Raw genomic sequence first — 23,112 nt, 5'->3', positions numbered from 1 at the left:
AATTTTATTCAATTCAATGTTTTCCAAAGAAACACCTAAAGCTCCTCCTTTAGGCAAAAGTAATCGGTTTCACCTTTCAAATACAACACTCCCTTTTAGAGACTTTAAAAGAAAATTTTTTAGGAAATAGCCATTCTCTTAAAAACACACGTTATAAAAAGCCAGCATAAGACACAAAGAAATATTATATTTTTTTCAGCATTCGTCGCTGAGTTAGTTTTGGCACTTGGGGCACCTTGTTGGTCAGAGGGATGAACTTTTTGATCCCTTCCAACCCAAATCATTCTATGATTCCATGATCCTATGACTTCAGAAGATACATTACTTGAAGTGGACTGCATCAGACCAAGCCATGAGCACACTGACCACCTCCCTGCTTTCCTCTCCCCATTGTACACGACGCAGCTGGGGAAGCCCCGCCGTTATTCAGAGCACTTCAACCATGAGCTGCAGGGACAAACAGCAAATCTGACTCATTGTTGATGTGCCTCCACTACCGAGTGTGCCTAATGAGATGATATTTTATGGGTATTTCCTTAGCACTGTAATATGAGTCCTACAGATCCCCGTGTTGGAAATTAGCCCACTGTTGCCTAAACATGAATCTTGGTGCTGCAAGCCAGCACAGAGCAGCAGTGGTTGGAAGAGTCTGGGGTTCTGTGGGGTGAGCATGCAGCACGTGAATAAGTGTGTCAGGGCAGAGCTTTGCTCCATGTCAGTGTGCATGGGGAGGACGTGATGCGTGAGCAGAGCCCATCTCTGTTTCCATCTGCTCCCTCCGGTCCCGCTGCCGCACTGACTCAGAGGCAGGAAGTCTCTCCCCCAGTGGGGAGGGGTGTAAGCCAGGGGAGCATGAACCACCAGGGCAAGATTAACGCCAGTGATGACCCTGCAGGGAATTTGAAAGGGGGAAATGAGACACCAGCATTTGAGGAGGAACCTTCTCAGAAGGGATTTATCAGGCCTTTCCTGGTAATGTTTTGAACCGGGAATAAACCCAGTGGAAGTGTGTCCCCCTCCTCCTTTGTACCCAGATGGTAAGATCTGTCCTTTAGAGCAAGGACCCCAGTGGTGGGATCAGGGTCAGCCACTTTCCCTGGCCGAAAGAAAGATGATCTGCAAGCCACAATGCAGCAAAATTCTTAGGAAAAAAAAATGCCACCGACTCAGGGAAACAATTGGCCTCTGGCCCTGGGCTGCCTTCACACAGGCATATCACAGCTCCTCTCTGTGCAGCTGCTTTGGATTCCCAGCAAGCACCAGCCATGGCCAGGGGCCAACAGCAAAGTTCAAGAATTAAATGATGCTTTTGACTCTTCATTGACCCATGGAGCTGGACGATTTTCTAATAACCAGATTAGAGGTGGGTTGCCTTTGTACATGAGGCAGGGAGAAAGACACCACAGTGGGAATTTCTTGAAAACTGTGTGTAGAAACCAGGACCAGAATATCTAACCAGCCTGTCCAGGCACAGAGGGGAGCAGCAGGCTCCTGCTCTTCAGGCAGAACTGCTGCATAAATCTTTAGGATGGCAAAGGTATTTCAGCATTTCGGGCGAGGTGTTGTTCCTTCCTTGTGGCACAGGCAGCACCACCTTGCAGACGTCTCCCTTCATGTGGACTAGAGACAGATTTAAAAACAGCCAGAAAAGACAGAAGTATGGCAAGCTGAAAGGGAAATTACTCAGGAATATACACCAAGCAGCAGTGCTTGCCATCTGAGCCTCAGCAGAGAAGTGTACCAGCTTGCATCAGACCAGAATCATCACTGACTGTGCAGTTAAATTGCCAAAAATAGCTCTGTGCACCTCAGACAGGGAGACAGCTCCATCCATCCCATTCCCATGCCAGGCTTCTGCCTCACATACCTCTGTCACAGAGCAGTGGCTCTGTTGGGTTCGGGCAGAGGGATTTCCACCACTGCTGCTGATTCACACTTCTTGTGCTGGTTTTAAAAGCGATGCCATGTGGTGCAGTTACACCAACTGGCAGGGGGAAATCCTGCAATGCAAGAAAGCTGTAATCCTGCCTGTGCTCTCTCTTTTCCATTCTCCTTCAAATCCTGGTTCTGGTTTAAAAAGGATCTCTAATCCTTACATATTTCAACAGTCACTAAGCCAGTTACAGTACATGGCTACCACTGTCTTCAATCTAATTTGTCTCCAAGGATGAAACAAGATAGGAAGTCACTCCCAGTCTTCTGTCTCCAAATGGTCACTTTCCAGGAAGATCAGGAAGTCTTTAAATCTTGATATATTTATATTCACTGAAAGAGCTGCTCTTTTACTCTGGCGTCTCTCTAAGAAGCACAGCAAACTGAAAGGGTGGTCAGGCACTGAAATAGGCTGCCCAGGGAAGTGTTGCAGTCACCATTATTAGAAGTGCTCAAAAGATATGTGGATGTGGCACTTAGGGACATGGGTTAGTGGCAACATGGCACTGATAGGTTAACAGTTGGACTCAAGGATTTTAGTGGCTTTTTCCAACCTTATTTGTTCTATGATTCTGTGAAATTCAGCCCTGTCACTGTGGTATAAAAGTGTGTTCAAAGCTAGAAAAAACCCTGCTCTCCATGGATATTTTCAGTCTTATAGAATAAAGTAGATGTAGCTCCCAGATATTACAGCTTACTTTTTTGCTATGATGATAAAAGCTTTCCAAAGAAACAACAGACAAAGTGGCTGTATACCAGGGGGGAAAGAAATGAACAGCAAGTTCAGTTTGCATGGTAGGAGAGGGCAGCAATTGCAGACCATCTATTGCAGCACAGGTTTGGTATAAGCAGGAGATCAAATTGTTAGAAACAGGAGCTATGAGTATATGGGGAAAAAAAAATAAAAATAGCTGAAACCACAGTTGTTCAAACAAATGGGCTAATTGCAGCCTTGGTTACACACACACGTGCAGGTGCAGACTGACCTCAGCCAGCATCTGTGGAAAATGCCACTTGGCAAAGGAGCACATCACACGAAAGCAAACGCTGTGCGTGCACAGAGCTTGCTGCTGGCAAACTGCACTGGGAAAGGGTCCTCTGCAGTCTCCACTGCATCACAGAGTCCTTGGAAGGGCTATGTAAAGTGTCCATATTCTGTCAGCACTGGGTCAGTTCAGAGGCAGGGCTGTTTCCCTGACTTTCAGAGTGGCTCTGGATGATGGAGAGCCCTGGTGGGGGGCTGCTGTGAGAGCTGGCACAGGGGCATCACTGCAGGGAGTTGGGGGGTTGTAAGGCTGAGAGCTGAGACTGGAATAAACACACCACACCAAGCAGCACTTTCCTCACCTCCTGCTCCCAGTTCCCATGTAGTCAAGATTGCACAGCTCTTTCCTTGCCTCTGCTCCCTGCTCGGTTGTGTAACATCTACAGCCAGCATGTAGACACCCTTTTATACATGGGTTTTGTCCTCCTTCTTTGATGTAGGAGCTCTGGATAGCCCTGAGATCAAGGAAAAAGACAGACAGATAAAGTGCACTAGGTGAAAGCAACTGAGTTTATTATACCATTTTACTTATACCTTGCCTCCTTGTGAGAAATGCTGGGTGGAACAAGAGCAGAAAAACACAAGCAGAAGGAAAATAGAAAAGGTGTTTTGCTCAGAGCACGAAAAATATTAGCAATTTAAACAAAAATTGTTCTTTTTGTTATTCTTCAGCAGTGTCTTCTGGCTTTTGGACACAGCTGTGTGGTCCACTCTTGCTTCTTGTTCCCTTCCACTTTGTTTCACCGCAAGCCATAACTGAGCACACGATGAGCACACTAACTCCAATGAGTTTCCCAGTGCATCAGAGCACTACCAGGCAGCTGGGTAGACAGATTTACACATCCCAGATGTACAGGGTGCTGCCTTCACGTCATGTGGGCAGCATCAGAGAGGGTTTAAAACCAGCAGCAACCTCCCCCTTGAATTTCTCTCCCGATGCAGCTTTCCTTATATGGATGGGTTAGAAAGCAGCCAAAGAGATATCCTTAATGATTCTGGCCTGTGTCAGCAGCAAAGACCTCCAAAGTCCAGTTTGGTGTTGATAGCCCTGGCCCCTCTATAACCCATGCAACTCTGAGTTCCCATCCCTGGAGCTCTGCTAAAGCAGTGCTCAACCCCAGAGCTTTCTCGCACCACTGGCATGAGTCAGAGGGTGCAGCACAAAATGCCTAAACCCACCCAAGAATCACAGAATCATAGAATGGTTTGGATTGGATGTGACCTTAAAGATGACCTAGTTTTGACCCCCCTGCCATGGGGGGCAGCAATTTCCACTAGACCAGGTTGCTCAAAGCCCCACCCAGCCTGGCCTTGAACACTTCCAGTGATGGGCCACCCAAAACTTCTCTGGGCAGCCTGTTCCAGTGCCCCACCATCCTAAGAATGTCACAGCTTGCTTTACCTGCCTTGGTTTTACCTGTTTTTATCATGAGAATATTTAGGGTCAGGTAATATGTGCTCATTCACTGCTATAGGGAAATGACCACATGCATCTGCACATGCTCAGCCACAGGCCAGTCTGGTTTGCTGTCATTCCAATAACTCCTGGTTTTTCACTGGGCTTGTTTTAAAATGATGCAGACTATTTTTTTCACTCCATTTTTGTGACACCAAAGCAGGGAGTTGAGAGTTTCTCAGTCTTTTATAAATCTGTTGCTATGAGAATGCACAAAAATGCTCCAAATCCTTTTAAATGAGAGAAAAAAAATCATACAATTTGACTTTTCTCCCAGCAGAAGAGTCCATTTCAGCTAGCTCAGAGGCGTCTGAGTTAATATCTATTTCACTTAATCTGGCAGCCTGATTTCTTTGAAGATGCACTTTCTGAATGGATTTCTGTGTGCTTGTCAGACGTTGTTTTGACAGGGCAGAAACTGGGAGAAAACATTATCTGATGAGTTCAGCTCTGGACAAAGTCAGCACGAGACCCTGAGGTGTCTTTTAATACAAGCATCAGCACTGTTTCACTAAAAACCAATGGAAAATTACAGAATGCCTGAAAACTCAGCAACATCCCAGTCACTGCAGAGAAACAAGCCCTGCCAGACAGCTGCAGCCGAGGTGAGCCCTTGCCCAGCTGATGTTCAACATCAATTCCCAGCAGCAGCGATGTTTCACCACGCTAATCATGTTGTCAGGGAAATCAGTTCAAATAAAATATTGCAGGGACTCCCGCTTTCCTAAAGTACACTTGGGCAATGCACCCTGTTCCCTGCTGCCCCATGCACCTGCAAGAGCAAAAGTGTCCACAAAATGAGCAGACATAGCACCTCACCGTATGGTTTAGTGGGTGTGGTGGTATTGGTCAAAGGATGGACTTGGAGCCTTAATGATTCTATGATTCCATGATTCTGTGACCCGAGGCTGTCCCACAGGGATGGGTAGGATGCAATGTCCAGAATCTGAGGCCACACCTTAAGTGCTGTGCCCAGTTCTTGGCCCCTCAATTCAGGAAAGACACTGAGGTGCTGGAGAGGGTCCAAAGAAGGGCCACAAAGCTGGGGTAGGATCTGGAGCACAAGTCCCATGAGGAGAGGCTGGGGGAGCTGGGGTTATTCAGCCTGGAGAAGAGGAGGCTCAGGGGAGACCTTACTGCTCTCTACAACTGCCTGAAAGGAGGGTGTAGCCAGGTGGGGGATGGTCTCTTGTCCCCGGCAACAAGTGACAGGACAAGAGGACATAGTCTTAAGTTGTGCCAGCAGAGGTTTAGGTTGGACATCAGGAGGAGTTTCTTCACAGAAATGGTGATTAGGCATTAGAACAGGCTGCTCAGGGGTGGAGTGGAGTCACCGTCCCTGGAGGTGTCAAAGGAAAGGCTGGACGTGGCACTTATGGTGTTGGGCCACAGGTTGGACTCGATGATCTCAGAGGTCTTTTCCAACCTATTTGATTCTGTGGTCCTGTGATCACCCAGCAGGATGTGCAGCCTGCAACAATGGCCAAACCCAGTCTCTGTGTTGAGATGAAGGCACAGACTAAGGCTCAGGCTTTTTCACTCCATCTGCCCGGCACGGCCCTGAAGAGCCACATCCCCTCTGTGCACCTTGTCTCCCTTGCCGCAAAACAGGAAATTTCCTTTCTCCACCTTCATTGTTGGCGTACTTGCTCTGCAGGGCCAGGGTGGCCTCCCTCTGGCTGTTAGTACAATGGAGTCATCATCTGAGGTGTTGCCACTGTAAAAATAGAAAGGGAGAACAATGTCTCTCTTAAAAACAAGGCTCTTCATGTATCTGATCATGTAAAATATGCTGCTTAAAATCCGTTCACTGTGCTAAGCAGTAACTCAAATCAAAGGCAAAATTCACATCATACTTGGTAATCAATAGCGGGAAGTAGCTCTGGGTTTTCTACCTTGATTCATTTCTCCTTTATTTGCAATTTTCTGTGATTTTTCTTCAAAGTCCCTTCCCTCTGAAGTTAGATGTGATCCCCATTAGTGGAACTTTTATGTAGCTAAAGAAGTGTGTCAACATTTTCTAATATAGATTAAAGCTCCAGAAAAAATGGAGGAATGAACTGTAGGGTTTTTGGGAGAGCAGTGGGAAACAGAAAAAATTGCCAGGTATAATGTTTAAGATGCTCTCTCAGAATACTTAAGAGTGTATTTCAGTCAATCCCTAAGCAAATACAGCCTTAAATAAAGCTAGGTGGAAAATAAATAATTCTTCTGCCAGGTAAAAGAATAATTTGGAGAAATGCCCAGTTTCATATAGGCTAATATTTTGATTTTTTAATTGAGCTGCCTGCTGCTACCCTGTGTTTTGCTGATTATGTTCCTTTTCCACCTAAGGAAAGAAATGAAATGTTATAAAAAATAATCATTTCATCATAAATTTCTGCTCTCTCCACCTATTGACCATTACATTTTAAGATCATAACATTTTAACAGCAATTTACATTAAAATATATGCTGCTTGTCTCAAAATTAGTTCACTTGTTTTTCCAGCTACATGATTGATGTTTCCCACAACTGAAAGTAACTCCTCTGAGCTCAGCAGAGCTGCCTCTGATGTTCACAAGGTGGAAGAGAAGGTGAATTAAACCTAATAAATCTTTTCAAGAGTAAATACAGTCTAAATGGAGTTACAGCTAACAGAGTGCAAGACATTCCTGGAAATACAGCTGAATTAGAACATTTGATTCTAAAAATTGCATTCAAGCATGGAATTATTAACAGAAAAGTTAAATTAATTAACCCTAACCTAAGAGTTAAAAGTTTAAAGAGCTTTGGTTAGAGCAGAAAACCATCACACATTCCTGCTGCTTGGAAAAGCTACGTAATTCAGAATCCATTTTCACTGTACATGGAAATTAAAGGTTAAAAATTTAAAAGTTTTCATAAGAACAACGTTTCTATATATAAAAAAGAGTCACTGCCACGGCAGGGAAACAGCTTTAGATAAACTGGTTCAGGTCTTTTTAACAGAGGGAACAGTTCAGATCAGGGTCAATCAATTCACACCATTTCACCTCATTTCTGCCAGTGGAAACATCTGAACTCTTCTGTTGAAAGTGATAGCTTCCCATGGAAACTTCTGATTCTGTAGAAATCACATTTTCTAGCTGAAAATTCCTCTCCAGCTCTACACAGGAATTTGGATTTATTTTTTTTCTGTCCAAAGGAAAAATCCTCTGGCCACGGCTCAACCAGGCGCTTCAGCACCTCTTCTGTACACCCAGGACTGGGCTGCAGCCAACATGTAGCCTCTTGCTCTCCCAGGAGGAGGCTGCAAGACCCAGTTCTGTGCTGGAAGGGCCACCAAACTATCCCTAGTGGTAGAAATTACCTTTCTGAGGTCATGGGATATCACATAAAGGACAAGGGTATCCAATGCTCAGGTTTGCTCTCACCTCTCCCTTTCACAGGCACACACACAAACACGCAGAGGGTTAAGACCAGGCACTTCATCCATCTTCATCTGTTGCTTTTCCAACATTACAATCACTTCATTGTCTGCAGTGGCTGCCACGCTGGACAGGAAAGTGGAGGGATTCTCACCAGGGCGTAGAGAAAACATTAACAGAATTTAAAACCATTGTGGTAGCCAGGAAAAAAAAAAAATAATTCCTACCTACAGATTTTCTTATCAGAAAGTTTAAATACCTCCAAGATTTTTGTTTACAGTGTTTACTGCTTCTCAAGTCATACAGACTTAGAGTTGCTGCCCAAATGTTTGGCTGATCTCTGCAAGCTGCAGGGTAAATAGCAGCTGAGGTTTGGTCCTGGTGCTAAGGACAATGGGCCTGATTCTTGGAAATGCAAAGCAGAGTTTCTGCTGTGATACTCCTTGGATTCAGGAACAGGTACTTTGTTTTCAAGCCTCTCAAGCAATGCCTTGTGGGGAAACATGCATGGGAAAAGCCAGAATTAAGGTCAAACTTAAACAAGATGCAGGCAAAGCATCAGAGAGGTTGATGTTGAAAGGGTCTGCAAAACATCATTTAATCTTTTCCCTGCCCAAAACACAATTCACAGTATATAAAACTTCAGCTGTAGAAGCACTGGAGTTTGGGCAAACCTGATGCTCCTGACCTCTCACACTGACCTTAGTAGCCTTCCACTGGAGCCTGCTGGATTCAGTTCAGTGTGCCAAACGTGCCCCTGCCCAGAGGTTCACAGCTCAGAGGACCAGATGCTATTTTAAGTCACACTACTCTAACTCATCAGATGCTATTTTAAGTTGCACTGCCCTAACTCTGGAATTACGCCCGAGGCATTGCTCTGCTCTCTGAGCCAGAGAGTGGGTCTGACTGCAGAGATCTTGCTCAAATGCTCAGGGAAGCGGTTGAGACACACACAAACAAACACACACACACACACAGAGACACGTGTCCCACACATCTGTGCCCAAATTTTGCTCCCAAAACATCTCAACCCACCATTAGCTACATCTTTGCTTTTGATACCTCAGGACAGGCCTGCCCATCTCATCTGGCACTGAGTGTAAAGAGCAGTCTCGGGCTCTTTGCACAGACAGTAGCCAAGCTGTGGCTGTTTCCTGGTTTATACTCCTGCACATCAATCATATTTCCCCTAATATCAGGTTCTTATAGAAGACACACTCCTGTCCTCTTCTGTGTATACATGCACAAATATTTCTTCCTTTCTAGCTTTGGCATCCGTACTTTTTTGTTGAAGATGCTGGCAAGCAGAAAAGCCATTTTTCCCCCTGAATCATGTCCAGCAGTGGTAGGATGTGCGATAGTGCACTGCCAGCTGTAGTACTGATGATGTTGCTGGGATAACATCTCTCCCCAACCCTGACACAGCATCTAATGGAAGTCCATCTTAGTTCCACACCCTCATTCCTTGGCTGTTCCACCACAATTACCAGTGTTGATTAATGGGGGCGATACTGAGAACCAGCTTGGCCAGCATAAACTGTCTCCCCTTGGTCACTCAGCCAGGAACTCTTCGGGAGCCCAAGAAATGAAAGCACCCCCAAAATCCTCAAAGAATTCAGTCCACTAATGTTGTAGCTGCTGAATATTAAACTGCTTCTACTGTGGTCTCTTTCTCACCAAGAACCTGGAATCTCTGTGAAGTACAGAGCACAGAGCCTTCTGCCAGTATAAGTCACTGTGATAGAGTTACTACATCATCTGAAGATCCAGCCCACAGTGAGGGCAACCCATCCACTGCAGAGCAGATGTTTAGTGCCCTTCCATCAGCATTATCTGCTCCCACTGCCACCTGACCCACACCAAGGCAGACCATCACAGGTTTTAGAAAGATATGTAGAGCAAAGAGCCAGAGCTGTCAGGCAGCACTGCCTGTCCAGAGTGCTTTCCTCTCCCTTTTAGGCAAAAAATCCACTAGCTCTGATCTTTGAGCAGTGCAAGAAGTGTAGAGCAGTGCTGCCTTGATTCCTTCCAGCCACACAGAGAGACTTGTCCTCCCATGCTCTGGGAAACATCCTGTGTATTGCCTGGATACATTTCAGTGAAATCTGCCTTAGTTTGCCACTGATCTTCCATTTATTCTGATGCTATTTACCGAGTCTCATGCTCCCTCGATAACCAGATACCTGACATAACTTTGGAGATATTCGTTTCCCCAGCACTCGGTTGAGTTAAAGGAATGACTTTTCCCTCACACAGACAGGAGAAAGAAGCCAGAAAAATAGGCAAAAGATCAATTTATTTCCACATTTTTCTTACTTTATTTCCACTTCTTCTCCTTGGAGTAAAGTTCACACTTTTTGCTTTGCTTACCATGATCTCAGCATCACTCTTAGGAGACTCCAAATACATCCTTCAGCATTAGGTTTCAGTAAGCAGTTGATAAAGAATCTTGACTGACTTTATCTGTGTTAAAAGGAACTGAAAATGCTGTAGTATCTGATCTTTTACAGATCAGGTCAGCATAGCTAGTTTAAATACTAATAAGATTGCTTCAAATATCAGATACTTTTAATAATCTCAGAGCTCTACTGCCTTTGCTATTTACTTAAGTCCTAAGCCCAGCTCTTGAAAAATAGATACTCTTAAATATTGTGCTATGATGATGGAAACTTCAAAATATTTAGTAAAGCTGAAAACATGAAATATAATCTACGTGTTGCCTTTTTTTTTCTTAATAGATTTACACTCCAGCCATAGCCAAAATTTTGTTCTTTCATGCATCTCAATGCCACAGACAATCATATGGTCTCATAAAAGGCACTTCCCCTCCATCTGGGTTAAGAAGATATCCAGTATTCTTCATTGTTTATGAACAATTCTAATATTTTTAATAAAATGTTCAGATTCTATCTATTTATATTGCTTAATGCTACAGTTGTTTCTCTGTTTAGCATTTGGTTGGACTTAGTGCTGTTATTTTCAGCAAAGAGTAAAAAGACCTTCAGTCAGATTATCATTAAAATGCATACATCAGAGTCTATTTGCCTGCAAATTTAGTGCATTTAGCTAAGCAGTTATTATTAGTTTCTAACTCTGGAGCAGAACTGCCTTCCGTGAGGACAGCTGATGGTGCACAGTGAGCTGAAACACTCAGGAAGCACCTCCCAGTCTGTGGCAGTGCACAGCCCTCCATTTAAGACAGAACAGAATCTAAGAAAATGCTCTCTTAGACACAATGTCAATTGTTCTTCAATTCCCCAAGCACTATAATCGTGTTTGGCTTTTCTGTCCAGCACAGTTTTACATAACCTTGAGGTCTCAAGAGCTCCCTCAGTACTTGTATTGCTGGAGAAGCTGGGCATGGTTTTCTTGTGAACAGAGACCCCGAGATTCCTTGGACTCTGCTATCAGCGAAGCTGAATTTGTTCAAGGATTGATTAGTACAGCAATAATTCACAGAGATGCAGGGGAAATCCTCCAGTGCTGATTTTACAAACAATGAGGTCGATGATTCTGATAAATGAACTTCATTCATGCTGTCTATAAATAAGTAGTGTCCCAGGCTGCGAAGAAGCTGGCTCATCTTGTAGTGTTGTGCTTGTTCTGAAAGCTTTGGGAGTTTCCATTCTCTTTTATCCACTTCTGGACCAGATTCATTCTGCTTCATGTTCATAATCAACCTCCACTGCTTTTGTATTCTGTGTCATGTAAGCTGGACAACGCTGAAGTCTGACTTCTCAATGTGTTTTGAAAGATTTAGAACATTTCATACGAGTTACTTGATTAAAAATGATTGGTGAACTGGTACATCTCCTCTGTTTGCTGTCTCTTGAGTAGCAAATACCCAGCTGTGAAGAGCTGCATTGTTTTTCCTCTCAAGATGCAAAAAACCCACATACAACAAGTCATAAATCCTCCTCTAGGATGACATTGTCTAGATGAATCTGTTGCCTTCACAAAATGAGATAATAGAGCTGTCATTTGGTGTCAGCCTGCTTCCCCAATGAAGCTGCAACATGAGTCAGGGTTGGGCATTTTTCCACTAATTCCAGTGAAATCTTCAAACCTGTATGGACAAGGCAGAGAGAGGGGGGTGCCCCTTGCCTTATGTGAGAGATAAGAGCTCAAGGTGAAGAGCAATCCCTAGAGACAGTGGAGAGACATCTGGAAAGGAAACATTGAAAAGTATTTAGATATCACTTCTCTGACCTGAGACATTCTGTTGAAAAAGCTTGTCACTGCACAGACAATCCCAGACTTCTAAAAGCCCTTAATGGTGACTTCCATGCTATGGGAGCATCACAGGATCATGGCTGTTTGCCTCCCCTTCCGTGAGATGCCATCAGTGGGTGTTTTGAGTTACAGTCCCCAGATTTTCCATACAACCAACAGAGTTAAAAAGAATGTAATAAAAAGGCCTGAAAATACAAAAACCAAGAATTACTGGACTTTAGCCTTAAGACAGAAATAAAGTACTGCAAGGCTCATTAAATAATGGGAATAACCGACCAATGAGAGCTTTAGATCAGCCATTGAGGGATGACAGGTAGGAATAGGAAAGTCATGTTACCTCTGGCTAGATCACTAATGAAACCATTGCTAGACCCCACTGTCTGGTCACAGCAACTGCCTGACAAAGAATTTGGAAAAAAGCTACAAGAATGATACCAGAACAAGAAAATATGCCTTGTAGGAAGACACTAGATAAGCTATTTAGAGCAGAATAAATGATGCTGTGAATTCTATCTGGCTTTAAAATCATTAAATATCTGTGGCCTAAAGACAAAGCAGCAAATTCCTCACCACCTCATTAAGACCAAAAGCTTCACGGAATGAAATCGGCTGAATCCCAGCCCTGGAGGCCTCTCTGTGCTCCCACCACTGAGAGCAGACTGGAAATGTTTTTCAGATATTGTAAATATCAGATGGGCAAAAGTATTTGCTCAGCAGAACATAGATCTCTTCCATTGATGAGGTGACAGAAAGTGGAGAGGTTTACTCAGAGCCCTTCTTTTGGAAAACTCTGTCTCTCAGAGGTCTGTATGACTAGTGGTAGATGATTACAGGAGCAATTAAAAGCATTTAGTACAATTTACATCTAAAGAGCAGTATTTAGGCCAATTACGGGGCAAAATAGCATCAGTTTGATTTTCTTTTCAGAAGAATGTTGCTAAGCTGCAGGGTAAGGCTGAGGTAGAACATCAATTTGGCTGTAATCAGATCTTGTTTGTCATGAAGGAGGGAATGGGGGAACATGCTGGGAACATCCTGGGAAATCATTGACTGGTGCCCATTTCTGAGGATCTCAACTCTTACCTCAAATCTTTGCTGAGGAAAGCACCTGTAAAAGGACAAAACCCCCTCATAATTGCAGGTGGACTCTATTTACATGAACAACAATAAATCTGGTAAAGAACATGGAGGAAACTGAGAATGAATGGTTCTGGCATTGCTGAAAATGTTCTGATTGTATAGATTAGTGTTGCAGCAGATTTAGGGCATATTAACAAGGAAGAAGGTGTACCAGCTTCTTCATTTAGTACCCTGACTGATGAGAAGGAGATTCATTTCTTTCCTCCCTGGGAGCTGCTCTAGTCCTCTGAGGTGACGCTGTTGTTCCAGTCCCTGCCACTGAATATGCAGCAGGTTTCCCAGTATTTTTTCCAATAAGGTCTGTGTTCCTCTGTGAATATGAATCCTTCCCCTTTCAGGCATGATTAGGGTACCCCAAGTCAAAGCAAAACATTTCATTCTATAGCTGAAAATTTTGTTAAACTAGAAACTGGAAACTTATGTACATTTGTGTATTTTATACATAAAGTACATGTCTGCATATGTGTGCGCATTTGTATTTTAGAGACAAAAATATTATTCGTATTATTTCCCATTGTTACCCCTTCTCCTTAATATCTGACCCTTATTTAATACATTGATCAGATTCAGTTAAGTTTTATGCAGATCTTCACCTGACAAGTACATAGGGGAGCAAAGAAGTTTGGTTTGAAGTAGTTTTGTGAGACTGGGCACAAGCTGAAGCCAAGAGTTTGAAAAAGTACTTCTCTTTGGTGAGGCCTGTATGCACCAGCACCTTTGGAAGTGAAAGGAAATCTATAAAACACACAACACACATGCAAAGGACTTTCTTTTTGAAAATGAAAAATTTGGTCAAGTGTCTGCCCAGCACTCAAAGCAGTAGGAATACAAAACTTCCATCTAAACCTCACTGCAGCTGACCAAAAATTGCTCTTTTGTCCATTTTCTGATTTTACCTTTTCTCAGCTGTAAATGAAACCGAATTGGGCATTTCTACTGCCAGCAGGTCAGCCAGAATTGCAATTGTTCTCATACTATGGCTATCCCTGGAAGTGTTCAAGGCCAGACTGGATGAGGCTTTGAGTAACCTGGTCTAGTGAAAGTTGTCTTTGCCCATGGCAGGGAGGTTGGAACTAGGTGATCCTTCTAACTCAGCCATTTTGTCATTCTGTGACTAGTCTGTGTTAAGTAACATTCATCTGGTGCATATAATCATAGTGAACAGACAAATGTATAAACTAATACTCAGAGCTTGCTGACTAGGGCAGAAGATGGCCCTTGTGAAAGTTGGAGGCTTAAGGCAAACTAATTTACCCAAAAACATGATGAAGTCTTTCCATCCAGGCAGGTGCTACCATCTCTGCTTGCTCTCAGGCTTCTGGCATCTCTCTCCAAAGCATCTGGACCTTAATTTGCTGGCAGGAAGGCACTAGAATAAATAGATCATTCTTCCCATGTGGTGTCCTATTAAACATTGCTTAGCTGTTGTGTCAGTGGTTTCACAGTCTTTGGGTTCTGCAAGCAATTCTTCACTGGCATGGAAAAATTCCCTGTGATGTGCACATCCACTCTCCTGTGCCACAATTGCGTCCTAGTTTGGCGTCATACCATATGTGTTGCTTTGCACTATCAGTCAAACGTAAGATCTGAGTGCAGCAGACATTATGTTTCCCATTTCTGTCAGTGCAGACTATGAACATTGCTGTTGTGTGGCTGAAGGGCTCTTCCATGGGTACAGTTCCGACCCACAAAGTCACCAGGGTTTTGCTACAAGCAAACAAAGCAGAGAAGAGTTTGGCAAAGATTGACCACAGGCAGCTGGATCTGGGGCAATCTGGGCATGAAGAACACCAATGAGAATTGTCATATTGTCCCCAGGAACACAAACTGACCACTTATTTCAAAAGAGAGCTCCCAGCTCGGACCAGTTCATGGTCCACACTCCAGATCCATTCCACACAATACCTCCACCTAGCACCTTGCCCTTCTGCTGTGGTCTTCAAGCTCTGTGTTGAAGTCCATTAGCAGAACCCCCAGGCATACAGACCTGCAACAAAGCCCTGGAGGTGACCCAAGACAGTTACTCAAACTGTAGCAAGCAATACTGAGCTAAATTATGATCTAACTATAATTTTAAAAGCAGTGTTTTACATATCCCGCACTTGGTAACACCACCTAATGAAAGGAGGGGAACATCTGCCCTGTTGCATCATCTGATGCAACCCAGACTGGAGCCAAATGAGAGCCAGGAATGTGCAAGAATTCAGCCTCATTTTACTGCAGTCCCCACTGCACTCAGTGTTAAAGGCCAGATCATTTCAGTGCTTAATCAATATATCAATATAGACAGTAAATGGCAAGGAGTGTTCATATTTGTCTTGTTACTCCAAGACTGCTCATAAAGCCGAGTTCACGAGCCTGTAAAGGAGCCTGCATTACCCCAGTGACTGGAAAGGAATTCCGCATTGGCTTCCCATAGGCTTGGTCACTGAGAGAACAGGAAAAGATACTAACAGGGTAAGTAAAAGTAAACTGGAATAAAGCCAAAAGTAAGACCTACAAATCTAGCAGGGCAATCTCAGCTCGTAAATACGACCTACCAAGTGGATACTCTGAGCAGCCTGACAGAGGCAGACTGATAAACTTTTTGTAAAAAAATACCATGAAGTTTTCACAGGCAAAAGCCATTTATTTTGACATCTGTTTTGCCTGCTTGAAAGTGTGGTGGAAATTTCAGCACCAATACATTAATCTAGACATCGCTGTTTCAAGATCCAGGGATTATTTGATTTGCCAGCGTGAGCCATGTGGTCCCCACTGCATTCACAGCCAGGGATCCAAAGACAACAGTTTGCCTGTTGCTGAAGTTTAGCCAACAAGGCAATTTTTCTGGGGTGGTAGCTGCAAACACAGAGAAGTGATATGGACAGGAAGAATATCTTCTGATGATGAGACAGAACAATCGAGAAGAAGAAAGAAAATATAAAAGGTGGATGGGCCAAAGAAAAAGCAGGAGAAAAAAAGAAAACAGTGAAAAAAATAAAAAGGAGAAAAAGAAAGAGATAAAAAGAAAAAGATAAAAAATAAAAATATAGCACTGGTACCACACAAAAATCACAGCAGGGTCTGTAAGAGGCAGGAGAGGAGGCTATAAGGAGAATTAAAATGTGATATGCAAGCTGGGTAGACTTAGGGTGTATTTTTCAAAACGCCCTTGCATTTCTTAGCCCTTGTGTTTGGGAAGAGTAATGGGAGGACACTACCTATCTCTTTCTTCCCCTCAGCATTTCCCAGAGGTCACCAAGAGCCAAACTGAACTGCACAAACTATCAATCACTGCTCAGTGTGTGGCTCCACAGACCTGTTGCAAAATATCCACTGTGACTTCATGGACCACAAAACACAGATAATAGTTTAGGGGTTATATCCTTCTGGCAGCAGAGACGGACTGGTCCTCTACCCAAAAAGCTTATCTCCAAACCATATTAATTACTGGAACAAGGCAGCAGTTTGTAGCTGCACCAGGGCTTTTTGCCAGCATAGCTCTGTCAGTCAGATGCCACCAAGAAAGAAACGGGCCAGCAAAGTTTCACAGCAGAGTAAATTTAAGTGCGACTTTTAAGTTTTTAAAACACTAAAGACCAGAGCTGGTCTTTGCAAGCAGGATCCAGCTCAGTTTGGCTGTTCTCAGGGTTAGCCAGCAGGAGAGGCTGAGCTGGATAACTCTAAACACCACCTCGGCCAGCTGAGCGTTGCAGCTGGAAAATTGCCTTCAGTTGAAGGGCACATTACATCTTCCCACAGCTGGTCCTTGAGCAGAGTAAAACCAGCAGAACGGGTCTGGTTCCTGCATTTCTTGGCACAGGGGCAGATTGGAGGCCAGCCAAGGTTGCAACTGGGAAAAAAATGCACATTTCCCACTGCCTCCAGTGAGCTGTGCTGGACCACCTGTAACCCCCACTGCTTCTGAGAAGGGAGCTAAGAAAAGCAGGCATGTGGTCAGTAAACTTACACAGTTCATACCTCTACTAGGACGTTCTGGGACTCCCCACACCACAAGAAGTTGAAAACCAGGGCTGCAGGGAGGATTAGTTAAAATTACTTTATTCAAGTCAGGTTGAAGGAAGGGGATGGGGCATGTGGATTATCTCCTGTCTGCATTGAGACCCATCTCCCCACCCTGGTACCTCTTCCCTGGGCTCATCCACCCTTGGGCATCCATGCTTAACAGCCAGCCCCATTCTGAGTTCCCCTGGGAGCTGCACATGCTGCCTCCTGAACTGGAGAGAGGGAGGAGGGGTCTCGGCCCCTTTCCCATCTCCTCTCTCAGTGCACATCACAAGGCAACCCCAGCAGCGGGTGAGTGCAGCCCATCCTGCTCTCATCAGCAAGTCTGGTCTTCACTGAGCCTTTGGTGCTTCCAGGATGTCAGGTTTGCTCTGTTTATGTGCTGGCAAAATCACTGTGTTGCTTTGCAAGCAAGTAAAGCTGCTGAATAATCAGCCTGTCCAGTCACACTGACAGAGGCTTCGAGGCTAAGAGATTTCAAGCAGGACATTGTTCCCCAGTGCAGGAGCTATTAAATTCCATAAATTGGTAGGTGCTTTTCTCCTGCAAAACTTTTATCGCTAAAAAAAAATCAGCCAGAGCCTGTGTGATGTTTTCAAGCCTCCTCTTTGCCCAAAGTAACCATTACTCATTCCCAGACCTCATTAGTTGCAAGTTGTGATCAGATGATGGGCATCAGTCCCAGCCCCCCTACCCCAGCCATAGCTCTGTGTTTATTCCAGCATTTTTCCCTCAGGTTTAAATAAAATGTAATAGTCCATATGCTGCAAAAATACCATTATTTTAAGCAACCTTCCTGATGAATGTTAAAAGTTCCTGTTGACTAATGGATGGAACTGGATTGTCCTCCTTTCTTTCCAGTTTAGAGGCAAGATTTAAACAGATTAACTGGTTAACTAAATGTCATTAACCCAAATCATGTCCTTAACCCAAATCATGTCCTTTATACAAAATAACACTGGTTAAGAGATCAGCTAATAATGGAGTTCATCCAAAGATAATGAGAAAACATTTTTGTCAATGTCAATGGGCTCAAAATGAAGTTCAAAGTGAATTCTGCAAAAGGAGTAAATGTGCCAAATGTGATCAATAAATTAAACCACGCTTTCCATCATTTGTAACAGAATCTGGTCAACTTCCCTGCACATATTAATGCTTCTCTTCCTTCTTGTCCTTCAACGCATCCACCACATCCCCAAGTTCTAAGCACTGCCATTTTGCCTGCAATTGCCTGAAGAAGGGCAGGACAGGCTTCACCTCCACTGAGACCCACCAAACATCAGCCACTGCTGAATGCTCCATCATTTCACAGCCTGGAAGAAATAAAGTAATAAAAAAACCCTCTCAGTGATCCATGACAAATCTACCCCAATGCCTGTGGTGGGGAGACAGGAATTCTGTGCTTTCAATCCGTGGTGGTCAGCTGGTGGCTGAAGAGAGAGAAACAAATGTTTCCTGTCCCTGATGGCAACCGTGTGTGCAGCTCGTCACCCTTGGTTGCCTTTACAGATATAAGAGCTTGGCATAAAGAATTTGCTTTTGTTGTGAATTTAGGTTGCCTTCAATTTGGGTTGAATAGATGTGCTTGGTTTAGGATGCCCATTGTAAGACATGTGCTACTATGTCTAGTACAAGGGTCTGTTGGCATTTTAGGACTAAAGCAGATAAAAATGAGGCCATTGACTTGTGCATAAACAACAACTCTTGTTTCTTTCTTCCAGTAACAGTGACTGTGGGAGGACAACAACACTTGCTGGGACTCTATGACACTGCCGGGCAGGTAAATTACTGCAAAATATTTATCATTTTCCTTTCCCGTGTGCTCTTGTTTTGTGGGGTTTTTTTCTTCTTCTTCTTCTTTTGATTTGTTTCTTTGTTACTACCATATACTGGGATTTGTTGTTCATGATATCTGTGGGTTTGGGGTTTTTTTTTAACAAATATTAACAACCACTTGTGAGTTGCAATGGTTGAACTGCTGACCTTCTCGTTTTCTACATTCCTTTCTACATTTCTCATTTTCTACATTTCATTCTGGCTCACCTATAAAACACACACAAATACATTCATCCCTGAGACTGTATTTCCTCTAATCAAAATACCAAAGGTATTTTGATGAGGCCGTTCAGCTTCCCATATATCCACCTTCTTCTACAAACATGATGTTTCATATACTCAGTGTTTTCTTACCTTTACCACATGGTGGCATTGAAGACACAGAGAAGTCCCAGTTCCAAGATCAGAAAACTAATATAATACAGCACCAGTCTATCAGTCACCAGCTATTGACTTTTTAAGTGGTAACCCAGCCAGATTGGCATCCATCCCACTATCCTTCTCCGAGGTCAAGGATGTCCATTACAGGGGAGTCTGTATCCCATGTTTACTTACATATAGAATGCTTTTACTGTCCACGGTCTGATATGGTGTGATTGCACCCAAAGTTTGCAGAATAATTCCACCCCCTGGAGAGGAGGAAAAAGTAATTCTCATGCTTTGCTCTGCCAGTAGAAAGGCAGAAGAAGGTACAGGAAGCAACAGATTTTTGTGGTGATATTTCCTTCTCCTACCTCCAAGTGCCAGTGACAGGCAAAATAAAGAAAGAGCCACAATCTGCACAGAAACCTTGCAGAAAATCACCTGCTGAGAGGGGAGGGAGCAGGTTCCGGATCCTTCACACCCTGGGGAGGTTATAACCTGCATCCACCAGCTCCTCCAGTCAGAACTGGCACTGGAGCCAGCAGGAGAGAAAGTAGATTTGGAAACTTTACTCTCTCTTGTTTCCGCTAACCCTGGATGCAGGGCTTTGCTTTCATCAGGAGCACTTCTTGGCTGTACTGGTTTTGGCCATGACTGACTGCTATGAAATGCACAGACAATACAGAACGAGACTCTCCTGTCTGCAAAAGGCCACTTCTTCCAGAATATACTTTGCAGCAGTATGCAGAGAGATCAAAAAACCCACACCAGAACAGACTGTCACTTCCAGAAAGCCTGCACTCAGCAGGACTGAGGTTTTGATGCTCTGGATTTCACTTCCTTTAATTTTATTCCTATCATGTTTCTGAAGGTAGCAACACTCACTTCATAGTTAGCTTGGTGGCCCTTGAAGTCCACTCATCCATTCTATTGACATGGCACAAACAGATTATCCAAAAGCCAGTCCCAAAATATGACCCAAGCCCTTGTTCCATGTCCAAAGCCTGTTCAATCTTCTGTGCTCATAAAAGCAGAGCTTGGAGCACGTGTCACAGTCCAGCAGACCTGCAGGACTTCACAAGTGAGACTGGAGTTATATTCACTGCTCAGTCAGATTTCACCCAGTGCCTTAATATTTCAACTTGTTCTGTAGGGCTGACAGTTCCACCTGCCACCAATTTTCTCAGCAACACCTCCTCTTGTTTGTCCTCCTGAGCCAGAAGGAACACTAATCTGTCTCTTTGACAAACCTCACCCCTCCATCTATTCCTCCACATCATTTTGCCATCTCCTGCTTCAAACTGGCCAGATCAACACCTGCCTCCAAGCCCTATTTCTAACTCGTCAGGCTCATCTCCCTCCCAGACCTTGGTCTGGAGGACGTGGCCATCTAGTCCAAACTCAGAGCATGAATCACCCCTTGATGACTAGATTGTGTCTCCATGGAGGCTGGAAGGATGATGCTTCCCACATGCTCCAGCTATAACGACAGATCATCTGGGTTGTTTCCTCCCTCCTTCTCCTTGCGTTGTGTGGCTTTCCAAAGGCATCAGTGTGAAGTCATAGCCAGAAATAGCCCCTGACATGACGATGCTATAAAACATATGCTAATGAAATAACAATTGGAAAATGTACTCCTGCAGCAGGACCCTCTGTCAGCCTGAAGGGAGAGCTGGCAGAGACCCCAGATTTGGTTTTCTATGTCCCTGGCACAAACAGTCCTAGGAGGAAAAAAACTGGTCTTTTTGCCCCAGGCTGGACTCAGGTGCAAAAGTGCTTTAATGGAACGTACTTGGCAGCAACATTAAAAAAGCCAGTTTGGGGGTTTTTTGGGGGGCCCTAACATTGTTGAGCCGATGGCAGCAAAAGAGGGGAGGGAGCAACACTAGTCAATGTATCTCAGCCCTGGAAAGTCACAGACAGTAACTCAGCAAGGCCAGGTGTGGCACTGACATTTCCATGCCAAACCAGTGGTGTTAACTGGGAAGCCTTGTGCTCCCTGAAAAGCAGGCAGCACAATGCAAGCAGGAGCGAGGAAAATAAATTATTGATCAGCCACAGCCCAAGCCTGTGAGGACTCATGTGCCTTCCCAAACACCACTGTCGCTCACTGCAGCACCTCTGGATACGCCCCTTACCCATACAAATGTCCAGTCCCTTTTTTATGCTATTTGTTTGCTTGACTTTGACCATCTCTGACTGAGAAATGACACTGTAGTGCCACAGTCCAAGGTGTTATAGCCTTCTCCTGGAGAGCAGGTACGTACAGAGACAGGGTCCTTGTCTGATGTTGTTTGGAAGCTCATGTCAGCCCACAGACACAGGAGCCCAGATCAACTCTTATCCACAGCCTTTGTGTTTTAACATGTCTGTGTTTCCATATGCCCTGGTGGGAGACAAGACTTCTTTTACGTGACTTGTGGCTATCCCTCCTTACAGTTTATATAATGTTGTGTGCTGATAGCTCAAATCAGGAATGCTCCTCCTTAAAAAAGGATTTTCTAGGGACTCCAAAGGAACAAGGAAAATAAAATTAAATGTGTGCTCCTGTAGCTGTCACAGCCAGGCAGAGCACTCATGGCTTTAATCTGTAATTTTAATGGTACAGTAAGTTCCATCCCATCTAAATATGCACGTCTGGAATATTGAAACTGTCTATATTTAGCCAATTTCTTTCCAAAAAATCCTAAATGAGGATTTCTTGAGGGCTTGCTGCCATCGTGTGGCTGGTTCAGGAGCCTGATTTGCAGCAATTAAACAGAAAATACAGAAAAGGCTTTTGCCGGTATCAGTCTGTGTTGGCTGAGCCACAGACATACTTAATCTCAGGTTGGATCTTCTGGATTAAAATAACTTTCCCTAATCAGGCCAGGCCTTCCTAACACACAATATTTACATAAAACCTGTTCATCTCTGTGATGCAATTGCTCTGTTGATCCCATCCCATCACTTTGCCTCTATTAACTCCTCTGCTGGGAGCTGGGTGACATCTCCAGAGCCTCATACACATGTCCTTTCACCAACTTTACTTCTTCATGAACTGCATCACTGATATTCCCACAAACATCTCTGAGGGTTTTTTCTTACTGTACTCTGAACATGGAGAATCCACTTTCTTTGGAGGTGATATATCCAGAAACACCTCCTCTTTTCTTGTAAATCCATCTTCAGATCAACACTTTCTATGCCACTGGAAAGACAGACATAGGTCAGCTGAAAAATACTCTGGCTTTACCCCAAATACTGTGTCTGTGAGGGCTGGAGGTAGTAACTGGGAATTTACTCTTCCTGTCAAAGTGGGCTTGGGACAATGAAGATTCAGTTTAACAAAACAAAATATTTCGTTTGTGTTTTAGGATGCTTCTTTAAACTTTTTAATGAGACAGAGCTACATTTGGCCTCATACTTCCTTTCAGAATAAAAAAATAAGGTTTTGGGTGGTTTTTTTAGAAACAGTTGGAGAAGACTCTTTTTACATAATTCATGAGTATATTTTGGAATCTAGTTTCCATTCAGAACTAATATGGGTCAACTTATGACTGTATAGTCAATGAACAAAATACTTCAGAAAGAAGATTTTCCAGTCTCAACTCAGGATTAAACCCTCTCATTTGTTGACTCATCCACAGCAAGGCAGAATTAAGGCTGAACTAAAACACCATCTCATCTGGGCACACACTGATATAGCCCTGCATCACTTTCTCCTGCAG

The 23,112-nt window shown here is 43.8% G+C and overlaps 1 protein-coding gene across 1 annotated transcript in view; it reads left to right on the top strand.

The window, feature by feature from the left end:
* RHOJ (ras homolog family member J) overlaps positions 1 to 23,112 on the top strand; it is a 61,753-nt gene that overhangs the window by 25,987 nt on the left and 12,654 nt on the right. Inside the window, exon 2 of the mRNA XM_027716691.2 lies at positions 18,925 to 18,983. Coding sequence (XP_027572492.1) covers positions 18,925 to 18,983 — 59 coding nt within the window. The remainder of the gene's footprint in view (positions 1 to 18,924; positions 18,984 to 23,112) is intronic.

The sequence above is a fragment of the Pipra filicauda genome, unplaced genomic scaffold (genome assembly GCF_003945595.2).
Source record: "Pipra filicauda isolate LSUMZ 115617 unplaced genomic scaffold, ASM394559v2 scaffold151_size3305965_pilon, whole genome shotgun sequence".
NCBI classification, from domain to species: domain Eukaryota; kingdom Metazoa; phylum Chordata; class Aves; order Passeriformes; family Pipridae; genus Pipra; species Pipra filicauda.
Note: the sequence above shows the minus strand (reverse complement) of the source record. Positions and strands in the feature narration are given on the sequence as shown.